This window comes from Aricia agestis, chromosome 2 (assembly GCF_905147365.1).
Source record: "Aricia agestis chromosome 2, ilAriAges1.1, whole genome shotgun sequence".
Classification (NCBI taxonomy): domain Eukaryota; kingdom Metazoa; phylum Arthropoda; class Insecta; order Lepidoptera; family Lycaenidae; genus Aricia; species Aricia agestis.
In genome coordinates, this window is record NC_056407.1 from 9,857,601 (window position 1) to 9,872,694 (window position 15,094).

General features: G+C 35.6%; 2 protein-coding genes across 2 annotated transcripts; both read left to right on the forward strand.

Annotated features, from left to right (window-relative positions):
* Positions 1–413: 413 nt before the first annotated feature.
* On the forward strand, positions 414–15,094 carry LOC121735943 (piggyBac transposable element-derived protein 4-like). Its single transcript, XM_042126950.1, has 7 exons — positions 414–575; positions 1,129–1,212; positions 1,495–1,578; positions 1,655–1,725; positions 1,811–3,391; positions 8,358–8,360; positions 13,926–15,094. The coding sequence occupies exons 1-7, from the start codon at positions 438–440 to the stop codon at positions 13,966–13,968; spliced, it is 2,004 nt and encodes a 667-aa protein (XP_041982884.1). The 5' UTR covers positions 414–437; the 3' UTR covers positions 13,969–15,094.
* Positions 11,954–13,215, forward strand: LOC121735962. Its single transcript, XM_042126974.1, has one exon. It carries the CDS (start codon positions 11,985–11,987, stop codon positions 13,038–13,040), a length of 1,056 nt encoding a protein of 351 aa, XP_041982908.1. The 5' UTR covers positions 11,954–11,984; the 3' UTR covers positions 13,041–13,215.

Consider the following 15,094-nt stretch of genomic DNA (forward strand, 5'->3'; position numbering starts at 1 on the left):
TTTTTCACTCGAAAAAATTGGTTTCTATAGGACTGATTCAGACGTGTTTTTCTAACTATTTTTGTAAATAAATGAAGTAATAAGCCTAAAGAAGTAAATATAACTCGTCTACAAAACGGTTTATCCTAGAATTATGCCTAATTTTAGTAATTTTAGTAACGGTCGCCAACGGTAAAAAACGGCCGCCCGCCGGCCACGGCCATTTTGAACTCTATTTGTACTGTACTAAGAGCTAAGTTAGCTTGTGCATTTTTTTTTGCAATTTTTTCGTACGTTTTCAATAGGGATAGCGTAGTGTCGATTGATTATCGATAAAATTTTTGTAATATCGATAATGATGGCGGTTTCACGTAATGAATTTTCTTTTATTTCTACGTTATTATGTTGATATTTATTTTAACGTTTATTGATTTTTCTTATTTGTTTTATATTATAGCATGTCAATCTGGCGCGTAGGAACTGGCGAGGAACCACCGCAGGAATACCTGGATCTCCTCTATGGTAATGAGGATCCTGACGGTGGTTCCGATGCCGATTCATCGGATGGGGAAGAGGTGGAGTACCTGGAAGACGAGGTTGGTAACCCATTTTTGATTATCCATACTAATATTATAAATGTGAAAGTGTGTCTGTCTCTCTGTTATCTCTTCACGCCCAAACCACTGAACAGATTTTGCTTTTTTTTTTATTAAATAAGGGGGCAAACGAGCAAACGGGTCACCACGGGTTTATACGTGGGAGAGCCATGCTTCGGCATGAATGGGCCGGCTCGACCGGAGAAATACCACGTTCTCACAGAAAACCGGCGTGAAACAGCGCTTGCGCTGTGTTTCGCCGAGTGAGTGAGTTTACCGGAGGCCCAATCCCCTACACTATTCCCTTCCCTACCCTCCCTTATTCCCCTTCCCTTCCCATTCCTACCCTCCCCTCTTAAAAGGCCGGCAACGCACCTGCAGCTCTTCTGATGCTGCGATTGTCCATGGGTGACGGAAGTTGCTTACCATCAGGTGACCCGTTTGCTCGTTTGCCCCCAATGGTAAGCAACTGTCGTCGCCCATCAACTAGTGGTTACAAATATTTATATAACTTATGGATTGCAGTGTATTTATGCTTTTTATTTTGGCCTAGTATGAAGATGAAGAAGATGAAGTGGAGGCTCCACCATACTCCCCTCTCACGTCCCCGGAGAGCCGCGAGAGGCGGTCGCGAATGGTATGCATTGGTTATTTTATTAGGTTTATAAATGTGAAAGCGTGTCTGTCTCTCTGTTATCTCTTCACGCCCAAACCACTGAACAGATTATGCTGAAATTTGGTATGGAGATAGTTTCAGTCCCGGGAAAGGACATACGATACTTTTTATCCCGGAAAACTGTACAGTTCCCGCGCGATAAAGGAATTTTGGCGCAACGGACTTGCGAGCATCGACTAGTGGTTATAAATATTTATAACACTTATGGATTGCAGTGTATTTATGCTTTTTATTTTGGCCTAGGTTGGAGATGAAGTGGATGAAGTGGAGGCTCCACCATACTCCCCTCTCACGTCCCCGGAGATCCGTGAGAGGCGGTCGCGAATGGTATGCATTGGTTATTTTATTAGGTTTACGATAGTGATATATATAGAATTTCTTCATTGTATTAATGTTTTTTCAGGACGATCCAATAATGCCTCGACGAGAGTTTCGGGAGAGGTCACGCTCGCCACTATCATCTCCGGCAGAACCGTAAGTGTGCTGTTGTATGTTGTTCACGAGTTAATTTATGTCTGCGTAGATATAAATCAAGTCTAAATTTTTTTTTCTTTCACAGTGCGGTGCCTGCAGAGCCCCTTGTTCTTCTGTTCGACGAGTTTGGTGCGCTGATCGGTGACCAGCCGACGGGCGACGAGTTTTTTGCCCCGGATGCCCACCCATTGTATGTAACAGTAGAGCAAGTAGAGCGTGAAAGAGCTTCTATAGCGTTTAGCAATAGAAGAGGAACGAGAGGGAGAAGGGGTGGCCGAAGGGGGGTCAGGGGTGTGCGAGGACAGAGTGCACGCAGGGGTGGGTATCCAATCAGGGGCCGTAGAGGAGGACGGCAGTGGGAGGTGGGACAACCACTTCACCAAATATGGCTGACTGATGCCGACGTTCCTCCCGAATTGGTGAGTTTGGCGACGGATGTAGTGAGGAGACGACAGAGGAGATTGCAAGGTGATGCCGTGGTTGATAGTACCGAACGAGGAAGGGTTGATAGTGAGAGCGAGGATGAATTTGTCGACGCCAATGATGGAGGTGATGCTGACTTTGAGTGGTATCCTATGGATACTTTTCAAGGTCAGGAAGAAATTTTTCAGCCAGAGCGTACCGGTTCGGTTCAGTTTTTCAATTCAGCCTACGACGCTTTTCGTTCCTATTGGACCGATGAGGTCTTAGGATTAATTGTGGCTGAAACGAACCTTTATGCTACAAAAATTTCTTCTGCTTCATTCCAGGCTGAATGGGTCCCCACAAATTTGCATGAAATTTTATGCCTTTTTTCGTTCTGGATGATGTTGGGGATCGTCAGAATGCCAACTGTTACCAGTTGCTTTTCGGTCGATCCTCTCTTGAAAACGGAAGTTTTCAGGCGCATCTTCACACGAAAAAGGTATGAAATGTTAAATAGAGCTTTACATTTTATAGATTCCCCCCCCGTTACGGATAACGAAAATCCCTCCAACACTGGCGCCAGAAGCTTTGACCGTTTACACCGTTTGAGACCAATTTTAACACATTTAAATTCAACTTTTCAATCTAATTATATTTTAAATAAAGACATTTGTATTGATGAAAGCCTTACACTTTGGAAAGGCAGATTGAATATCAAACAGTATATTCGGAACAAAGCTTCTAAGTTTGGGATCAAAACATTCGAGCTTTGTGAGAGCACCACTGGTTACCTGTGGTCGTTCATTGTTTACACCGGTAAACAATCCGCAACAGATCTGGAGCAGTCGCCCGGAGAGCTTAAAAGCACAGCTGTTGTAAAAAAGCTCATTGGTCCCCTACTAAACAAAGGGTATAGATTGTTTATGGACAATTGGTACAATTCACCCCTATTAGCTAGGTTTCTGAAACTCAATGGTACTGACTGCATTGGTACTTTGAGAGCTTCCCGAAGCGATGTTCCCACTGTAATAAATAAGGCTCCTCTTAATAAGGGAGAGTACATCGCCAGGCACTCAGGCGATGTCACTGTTTTAGCATGGCAAGACAAGAAACGAATTACCATGATTTCCACTTGTCATGGTGCATCTACAGCCTTGCCTACAGTCTCTTCTAGACAATTGTCGCGTAAAATACCATTCAAACCACAAGTCGTTCTGGACTACAATAAATTCATGGGGGGTGTAGATTTAAAAGATCAAATGTTGGAGCCTTATTTACTAGAGAGGAAACGTTGTAAAAAATGGTACATGAAACTTTTTAAACGCCTTCTGAATGTATCCATTCTTAACTCTCGCATTCTTGTAGAGTCATCCACTCATAAAAACGTTGATCATTTAGCTTTCCGCCTTCAGCTTGTAGATACCATCCTTTCAAATCATCTATCACATTGTCCGCAAAGCCGTAGACGTACTGCGTCTAGCAGTAGATCTGCGCACCTTCAACCTAATAGATTTATCCTCTCTACACATTGGCCTGTGTCATGGGAATCAATAGAGGGCGCCTCAGCAAGCAACCGGAAAACCAGGAAGCGTTGCTTTGTGTGCTTAAAAAATGGCAAAAAAAATATAAGAACGCCCTACTGTTGCGAATCCTGTCGCGTGCCATTGTGTATAGAGGAATGTTTTAAGGCTTATCATACATTACCATAATACCTTTCTTACCAATTATTCATAAACAACTACGGCGGGAAGAATCGACGTAAGAAACTTGCACAATTTAGGTAACCAACCCGGCGAGAACCGGCGTAAGAAACTCGCATTCGCATATTGTGATTGCTAAGTCACATTCGTATGATTGGTATTGTATGAAAACAGAGTGGAAGGTTTAGAATGTTTCTGTATTTTTTGTATATAGTTTAGATATGCCTTTACAATTTTTTTACAATTTTATACATTTTTTTTTTACTTTACATTGCAATTTTTTTGTTTGCTAATACTGTTTGTGATTTGCATGTACACATAATATAATATGTGTGTGTCACTTTTTTACAAAATTTCCAATCTAAAGGCATTAGGCATTAACTTTAGACAATGTGTGCGTGTGTCATTGTCTTTGCAACATTCGAAAAAGATGCCACGGTTTTACTGTAACGGCATATCTACGTATATTTTACCGTAGTACATAACCCTTTAACTTTTGATACATTTCGTTGAAACACATTTTCAATTAAATAAATCTATCGTAGACAATAAATCCAAGCATTTGCTGGCTTGCTAAACATATTCTGTTCCTAATTAATATTATCCTTATGCATTATTGTTCTGAAAATGCATTGAAAATATAAGACAATACAAACCGTACATGTGGCGGTCCATGCGGTAGGGTTCATTATCGTTGTGTCCCCACAGTATATCGTAAACTATATCTGTCCGCTGTAACTTGCACGAAGTGTACATAAAATAATAAAGATGGCCTACAGTCACTTCTCATGGCTCTAAAACACACTTACGACGAGGTTCGAAATTTGACCCTTGTCTTGAATAATTATTTGTGCAATATGGCCGCCACAGTTGAAGGGGTATGTAATACGATATTGTATTCTAAGTTAAAACTGCACTATTTACCTAAGACCTGATTATGTTGTTTTGTTGAGTAAGTAATACCTATTATAAGATTATGTAATAGCGACTCGCTGGAACCCAGATAAACCCTGCGAGGTTTTCGGGTACGGCACATTGTAAAAGACTATTGTTATTTTTTTGATAAATTAGCGACCCGCCCCGGCGTCGCACGGGTATAAAATATATAGCCACTGAAAAAATGATTAAAATCGATAGCCTATGATCCTTCACCTGGTCTACTTCTTATCTGTTCCAAATAACATTAAAATTGCTACAGTAGTTCGCGAGATTTTTCCACATTTTCCTATTGGTCTTAGCGTGATAAAATATAGCCTATCTAACACTGAAAGAATCATCAAAATCCGTTGCGTAGTTTTAAAAATTAAAGGGAACAAAGGGATATGAGGGAAAAAAGCGACTTTGTTTTATAATATGTATAGATAAACGCTTTAAATTAAAAAAAATTAAAGTACTTAATTTTTTATTATGCACACAATAATATTATACTTATAATAGTATAAACTAGGTAGCGTACATCATGTCGTCTCATGCTCAGTAAAAACTTGTGTTATGGCAATCAGACAACGGATGCATGCCTAACAATTTTTTCCTATGTAGGATAAAATATTATAATGAAAATTGTATGTTTTTTTCTATATTTAAATATTTTGTTTATAATTTGTGCTGTAAATAAATATATTGCTGTATAAAATTGTATTTTTATTAAATTCAGAAAGAACAACGAACCTCATTGGCATACCTAAACTTACAAGTGCATATAAAATGTATTTTGGTGTACACCTATGAAACATACGGCAATGGATAGAGAATATGTTTACAAACAATAAATACTCTTTGATAAAATGTAGTATATGATATACTTTCGGAGTTATTTCAGTTTGAAAATGTAAAATAAATAATATTTTAGATATATAATCTGAAATATTTCAAAAAGTATATCATTTACGACATTTTGTCAAAGAGTATTTGTTTTTCTCTATCGATTGACGTATATTTATTAGGTTTTTTTTTTTTTTTTTTTTTTTTTTTTTATGAAATAAGGGGGCAAACGAGCAAACGGGTCACCTGATGGAAAGCAACTTCCGTCGCCCATGGACACTCGCAGCATCAGAAGAACTGCAGGTGCGTTGCCGGCCTTCTAAGGGGTAATAGGGGAGGGTAGGGAAGGGAATAGGGGAGGGTAGGGAAGGGAATAGGGGAGGGTAGGAAAGGAAATAGGGGAGGGTAGGGAAAAGAAAAGGGTAAGGGATTGGGCCTCCGGTAAACTCACTTACTCGGCGAAACACAGCGGAAGCGCTGTTTCACGCCGGTTTTCTGTGAGGACGTGGTATCTCTCCGGTCGAGCCGGCCCATTCGTGCCGAAGCATGGCTCTCCCACGTCAATTGTACACGAAAATAACTTTAGGTATGCCACGCTCCATACAAAACTCGCACTCTCGCGAGATATTCGTATATAATCGTCCATAGATATTATTATATTATTATTATTATTCGTGAGAATCTTCAAGAGATTCCCATTTCTCATATTCTCCCAAAATTCTCACGAATATCTCGCAAGAGTGGAGCGGGCAAAAAAACTATCGATAAAATCAAATCGAAGTGAAGGACATCCCTAGTTTGTTTTTGTTATGTTTTTGTTCGTCGGAGGGTACTATTATTACATATTTCAAGTGCTTTGTTTTTATGAATCTCAAGTTCTTGCGTTGAATTGTTTACATAACCGGTTTGAATAGGTCTTTGTTATTGAGATTATAATAATATTTTCATTCATTTCTAGCGAAACAGTAAGAACATGGTTTCCAAAGTTTATTACTTGTGAAACGAATATCACATCGGACTAAGTACTATATTATGATGGCTTGATAGATTGAAAATTTAACATATATTATAATATTTTTCACACAAACATAAAATATGGATTGTATGTAAGGATAAATACATTATTTGTTCAAAGAGGGTAGGCCGGGCGCCATCTTGTTTTGCAAAAATTTGCAAAAAAAGTAGGTAGTATTTTTTTCGCGATTTTTCGCGTCTGAGGGGTTAACTAACAATTTTTATAATAATTATTTTAGTCTGGCTTACCCAGCATATATTTCGACTGGCAACATTATTCTGAAGTTGTATGATTATTACTAGAAGTCCCGCGCAGCTTCGCCCGCGTAAATTAGGAATTTTACGGAAACCGTACATTTTCTCATAAAAATAGCTCTTATGTCCCTACTCCCTTCACTTACGTGGGAGAGCCATGCTTCGGCACGAATGGGCCGGCTCGACCGGATAAATACCACGTTCTCACAGAAAACCGGCGTGAAACAGTGCTTGCGCTGTGTTTCGCCGAGTGAGTGAGTTTACCGGAGGCCCAATCCCCTTACCCCTACCCTATTCCCTTCCCTACCCTCAACTATTCCCTTCCCTTCCCTTCCCTACCCTCCCCTATTACCCTGTTCCCTTTTAAAAGGCCGGCAACGCACTTGCAGCTTTTCTGATGCTGCGAGTGTCCATGGGCGATGGAAGTTGCTTTCCATCAGGTGACCCGTTTGCTCGTTTGCCCCCTTATTACATAAAAAAAAAAAAAAAAACACTTGGTCTACTCTATATCTGTGCCAAATATTGCCATAAAAATTGCTCCAGTAGTTCGTAATTTCTAATATTTCCCCCGTTTTTCCCACATTTTCCTGAGTTTCTTCGGTCGTATCAGTCTTAGCCTATAGTCTTACTCGATAAATGAGCTATCTAACACTGAAATTAGTTTTTAAATCGGACCTGTAGTTCCTGAGATTAACGCGTTCAAGCAAACATACTCTTCAGGTTTATAATATTAGGTAGGTATAGATTTTTTTTAATTATCGCTTGACTAACTCGAGTCTCGATCTAAAAGAATGGGATGGCTAACTTATAAGGATATTTTTAATTAACTTTTATTACATAAACAAGCGACGAACAAACGATTATTTATAACGAACAATCACGAACAAACGACGAACAAAAATTAATGAATATTTATAACTCAATATTAACATAAATTTATTAAAAGTTAAAATGGGGGGCTTAGTTAAGTGGAAAATTTTAATTAATTTTTATTACACAAACAAGTGACGAACAAACGATTATTTATGACGAACAATCAAGAACAAACGACGAACAAACATTAATGAATATTTTTAACTCAATATTGACATAAATTTATTAAAAGTTAAAATGGGGGGCTTAGTTAAGAGGAAAATTTTAATTAATTTTTATTACACAAACAAGTGACGAACAAACGATTATTAATGACGAACAATCAAGAACAAACGACGAACAAACATTAATGAATATTTATAATTCAATAAATATTGAATGGACGCCTCCGTGGTGTAGTGGTATAGAGCGCGGCTCTTGACTCGGAGGTCGTGGGTTCGATTCCCGCGTTGGAAACATGTTATTTCCAAGCTTGGTTAGGACAATGCAGGCCGATAACCTGATTGTCTGACAAGTAAGATGATCCATGCGTCGGATGGGTATGTAAAAAGTCGGTCCTGCGCCTGATCTCTCGCCAGTCGTGTCAGTCGTCCGTCCCACTGGGTAATGAGAGTAAAGGAATAGAGAGTGCTCTTGTGTACTGCGCACATACTTGGGCACTATAAAATTACTCCTGCGTAGCTGGCCTGGTTTAAATGAAACCGACCACCGTCACCGAAACCGGTGTGGGAGCTATTATTATTATTATTATAAAAAATAGAATGAGGGGCTAACTTAAAATCATAATATTTTAAATTAATTTTTATTTAATAAACAAGTAACGAATAAACGGTTATTTATAACGAACAATCAAGAACAAATATTAATGAATATTTAAAACTCAATATTGACATAAATTTATTAAAAATTAAAATGCTAACTTAAGAGTTAAGAGCATATTTAATTATTTTTTATTAAATGAACAAGTGACGAACAAACGATTATTTATAACGAACAATCAAAAACAAACGACGAACAAACATTAATGAAGATTTATAACTCAATATTGACATAAATTTATCTAAAGTTAAAATGGGGGGCTAATTTAAGATCATAATATTTTAAATTAATTTTTATTTAATAAACAAGTAACGAACAAACGCTTATTTATAACGAACAATCAAGAACAAACGACGAACAAACATTAATGAATATTTAAAACTCAATATTGACATAAATTTATCTAAAGTTAAAATGGGGGGCTAATTTAAGATCATAATATTTTAAATTAATTTTTATTTAATAAACAAGTAACGAACAAACGCTTATTTATAACGAACAATCAAGAACAAACGACGAACAAACATTAATGAATAATTATAATTCAATATTGACATTTTATTACAATTTTTAAATGCGGGGGCTAACTTAAGATCATATTTTAAAATATTTTTTATTAAATAAACAAGTAACGAACAAACGATTATTTATAACGAACAATCACGAACAAACGACTAACAAACGATATACGAGTATAAAAATCAAAAAAATACAAAAAAAAAAATCTTGGGGGCTAACTTCCAGGACCCCGGCCGTGAATGTGGTTGCAGGATGTTTGCAGGCCTGCATTTTGACATTTTGTTTTCTTAATATGGCACTTCGGCGGAGTATATTATGGCGGGAAAACAATTTTTTATAATACAATAATTTTCAGGATCGTTTTTCTATATTGTCAGGTCTAAAAGTCTAGTCAAAGTCTAAGTAAAAGTCAATACAGTCAGGAAGTCAAGTCGATCGATTCAGTAAAGTGGTAGACGCTTTACTGAAACTTTCGATGGAGTTTTGGAGGGAACACAAAATAGCACGTTTCTAGATATTGCATCACTTTCCCACACTTGTGCACGATAACGAATATCTAATGGTTAACATCCTACCAATATTACACATTAAAAACCCAGTTAACACAATTTTAGGAAAATAATGCAAAAACACAACATCACTCTTTCCCATTCCTGGCAAAACTCCTTGTTGACACTTGACAGCAAAGAGAATAATATTATTATTAATTTACTAGCGACTCGCTCCGGCTTTGCACGGGTATAAAATATATAGCCACTGAAAAAATAATTAAAATCGATTTAGCAGTTTTGATTTATATTCATTATCGAATTGAGATGAAACGAATGCAGGCCACGGGTAACCCGTGGCCTGCATTCAGTACCGCCGCAAAAGCTACGTCTCGCAATTTTTAAATACAGTTCGACAAGGCTTTATATGAACGTGGCGAGAAAAGGAACTAAACGTTTCTATCATAATGCTATACTTAATGTATGATGCTATCATACAAAAACGTTATTTTTGACATGTGTTTGACAGTTCTCCTTTATCAGCAGGTCAATGTCACCCACGTTCATTTAAAGCCTTGTCGAGCTGTATGTAATATTATCTTCGAAAATATTCATTTAAATCATATGCTGTAAAGGGCCATATAGATCTATATTAAATCAATAATATATTTAAAATGTTTAATTGATAATGCTGTATTAGTTAAAATCGCTTCGAAAATTACCCATTATTTGTCGTTAAAAGTAAATAACAAAAAACTGTTATTGTGGGATATCCATAAGAGACAGACATATATACCTACCATCGCGGAGTTTTCTGTAGACCTTTTTAATAAGTATGTACAATACTTGGTACATTATTTTGATAAATCTCGTAGGGTTCAGCCTGCGTTTGCAATGTAAGCGGAAAAAATGTAATTATTTACGACATCACGTCATTAGAAATCCCAACAATAACAGTATTTCTCCGCTATTTAATGAATGTTATTATACTTATAAACCTTCCTCTTGAATCACTAAGGCTCCCTGAAAATCTGTATATGTATGGAAATAAGGAGCAAAATCGTGTAAATAAATAAATACTTTAACTGATTTAGTGCGGATGACGCGGCAGCCGTGTCATATATGTTTTTAACATGTGGCGTATGACACGTGAGCCGTGTCATAAAAAAAAAACTATTGTTTCTGCCTCAAATAACACTTTAGAAGGTTCTACTCTGAACAAAACCATCTTAATTTTCCACGTAGAGTATGCCTATATGCTTCGTTTCGTTACGTATTCGTACATAGAAGCCCTGATATTGAATTTTGCAAGTATATCACATCCCTAGATGGACGGCAAAGCAGGATAATGTGTGGGCCACGCACTGATCTCTATTATACAACTTGTATAATGGAGGTCAGTGGGGCCACGTCATTTCGCAGTCCTACACGGCGGACTGCAAAGCAGGATAATGAATGGGCCACTTTAGTAGTCTGTGCATTCAAGAAAATAATGAGGCATTTTCTTATTTTTTTAATTTGATTGTCAAACAGTTTCCATTTTAGTAACTAGATGGCGTATGGGTAGACAACTATCAGTAATACCAGGCAATACCATCAATAATTTCTACAAAAGTGGGCAAAAGAATGTAAAACTTGATACATTTCAATTTGAAAAAGACACGATGATATTCCAATGAATAGGCTAATAAAGTTATTATAACGATGTTTAAAGTTATTATAACGATGTTTAAAGTTATTATAACGATGTTTTAGTTAAATCTCACGGAAGAAATAGCCCTATTTATCGATATTCACACCAAATGTCACAGGAATTATAAATGTTTGTTTTGACAACATCTTACCTGCACTTTTGCACGATAACGGATATTTAATGGCCAATATTTTACCAATAATGAACATCGAAAACCCAAATAACACAATTTGGGAAAAAATAATAAAAACCACACCAACAATAAAAAGTAGAAGAAGTTTCAAAGTAACATGGCCGCCAAAACTCTTTCAGTTGTCAGTTTGACAACTTTTTATTATGTCAGGGTGTTCCTAAACTATTACCAGTATACTGGCCTAATCGCTTAGGTTCAAGCTTAGGTTTAAGATATTTTGATTTATGTCACACTTGACAGTACACTGATATTTTTTTGAAACACAACCCATATGTAGGCAGTGATGCCAACCTGCAGATAATTTCAGATCGGTGAGGAACCAATAGAAAATCTAGAAGTGTTTATCCTTACGCCATCTAGATAAGATTGTTAAAAATAAAATTAAAAAATATAAATGAAAATCCCTCAATCCCTCATTGAAATCGATTGGGGACTTGCTCTTTTTGGCGGGAAGAGGAAGGCGCCTTTTTTGAACAAAAATTTGTTAAAATTTTTATTTGCTAGTTTTCTTACATAAAATAAAAGGAAAAACAAACAAAATGCAAGGTGAAAGCGATGGAGATGATGCAAGTAGTTACAAATCGTCTTCATCAAAGAAAAGAAAAATTTTCGACAGCCCAGGCGATAAGTATAAACCATTTCAAAAGCCTTCTTACACAAGAAAATATCCCGATACTACCTCCAATGGAGAATTCATAGTCTTCGTAGAGCATTGCAATAAAGACACCAAAATAGGGAATATGAACCCCCTAAATTTATCAAAAAATTTCAAAAATGCTAAAGGGGTCCATGAAAGATCTAGAATAAGCGCCCGCAAAATAAAAATAATATTCAAACAAGCGGCACTAGCAAATGATTTCCTCAATGCCCAATTTATACAAGAGAATAACTTAAGAGCTTATATCCCAGCTGCCTCTGTGGAAAGGGTTGGGGTAGTCAGGTACATTCCTAAAGAAATTAGCAATAGGGAGTTATTTGAAAAAATAAGTAGTGATCTTGATATTATTGGTGTACGTAGGTTTATGAAAAAAGAAAATAATACATTTGTTCCGTTAAATACTATTACTGTTACTTTTTCTGGCACTGTATTACCACAATGCATTTTCTTAGATGGATGGAGATATAAGGTTCATAATTATATACCTCCAGTTTTACAATGTTTTAAATGCTTACTTTTCAATCACTCTGCAAAATATTGTTTTAATGAACAAGCATGTTCTAAATGTGCAGAGAATCATTCTTATAAAGAATGCACATCAGAAGTTTTAAAATGTAAAAACTGTGGAGGTAATCACCTAGCTATTTCTAAGGAGTGCCCAATTAAGGCTTCTAAAATTAAGAAAAACATATCTTTGAGAGTTAATAATTCTACTTATGCAGACATAACAAATAATTTAACATCTTTCCCACCTCTTACAAAAGCTAATCCTCAAAATGTTAAAATTGTTCCAGAAAAGATATCAGCCCAGGACATTATTAATAATCAAAAAATTTTAGAAGCCATAATAAGCACTATTGTAAGTATAGGAAATTCTAATGAGATTAAGACTACAACACATATTAAAGAAACATTCATTAAAAACTTTAATAAGTAATGGATAGTATTAATATTGTACAGCATAACATCCAGAGTTTAAATAATAAAAAACCTTTACTTCAATCACTCTTAATAGATAAAGAAATAGATATAGCTTTATTAAATGAAACATGGCTTAAAACTTCAAGTCCTCGGGTTCATTTCCCTGGGTATAATTTCATTTATAAAAATGCTACAAATGAACACGGAGGAGTGGCAATAATTATTAGGAATTCTATAAAGTATGTGCAGCATCCGACTCCAAATTATCAAGATATACAGACTATTGCCATAACCATAGAAACAGGTATAGGTTCCATTACAATCCTTTGCATTTACAGTCCACCTAGAAACAAAATTAATAAAACAAAATTAAAAAGAATAATTAATAATCTTCCTAAACCTATTATCATATCGGGTGATTGTAACGCCCATCACATAGCTTTTGGTTGTACAATAAATAATACAAGAGGACGAGACTTGTATGAAGTTATAGATGAATATAATTTATGTATTTTAAATACAGGTTGTGCTACTACAGTAGGCAGACCAAACAATAACACTTCTGCAATTGATGTTACACTAGTGAGTCCAGAGTTGGCTCCCTATTGTGAATGGCATGTCGGTGACGATCCGTTGGGAAGTTATCACTTTCCAACTTTTACAAAACTTAATACTTCTCCTATGCAATATGACAAATAAAAATGTAAATAAGTATTTATTCAAAAAAGCTAACTGGGATAAGTTCTTTAATATGTCAAAAGATCTATTTCAAGATTTTGAATATAATTTACAAAATCCTTTAGAAAGTTATAATCATTTCTGTGATCTACTAAACACTTTAAGAGATGAATGTGTTCCAAAAATTATAATAACTAATTCATCTAAAAAATTTAAAAAAAAGGTACCTGCTCCGTGGTGGAATGATATTTGTGATAGGGCTGTAAAGGATTGTAGAGAAGCTTTGGAAAAATATAGAAGTAATTTAAGTATGGAAAATTATATAAATTATAAGAGATTAGATGCACTCAAAAAAAGGATTATAAAAGAGGAAAAGAGAAAAAGTTGGCAAAATTTATGCTCTACATTTAATAGATACACCCCAGTCACGAATATTTGGAATTTTATCAAAAAATATAAGCGTGTAGATTCTAGCATACATAGTAAATGTGATAGTTTTGTACCAGAATTTTTAGACAAATTTACAAATGATGAAGAATGTGAAAGTTCATTAGAAGATATATTTAAAAGTAATAATGATAGTGAATATTTCAACTTCTTTATGAAAGATTTTAGCTGGGATGAATTTTATAGTTCCTTAATGTCAAGAAGAGATTCTACTCCTGGACTGGATAATTTTCCATATTTAATGATTAAAAACTTACACAAAAATGCACAAGCAGTTCTTCTTAATATCTAAAATCACCTATGGTCCAAACAAGTTATTCCCGACGAGTGGAAAACTCAGTGTGTTTTGCCCATTCTGAAAAAAGATAAGCCAATCCATGATCATAATTCTTACCGTCCAATATCACTCACTTCATGCATTGGAAAAGTTTTTGAAAATATGATAAAAGTTAGGTTAGACTATTTTACAGAAACTAATTCAATATTACCAGATTTTCAGTTAGGTTTCCGTAAAGGAAAAAGTACAGTTGATGGCTTTGTTTCATTTATAAATGATATTAAGAATTCTATAATGGCTCATTCAAATGCAATTTGTGTATTTTTAGATGTGCAAGGTGCATATGATAATGTTAATTTGTCTGTACTTATTAAGGTTTTAAGTGAATTGGGGATTCCTGGTAGGTTTTTAAATTGGATATATAGATTCTTAAATCACCGTCTTGTCTATGTGAAATTTAATGATATACTACATGGTCCAAAATTTGCACATAAAGGCTTAATGCAAGGAGCGATATTGTCTCCAATCCTGTATAATTTATATACATCACAAATTTGTAAATATGTAAAAGTATTAGGTGTTAATGTTCTACAATATGCTGATGATATAGTTATCTATTGTATTAATCGTCTACTACGCTCGGCCAATTGTAATATTAATTTAGCTCT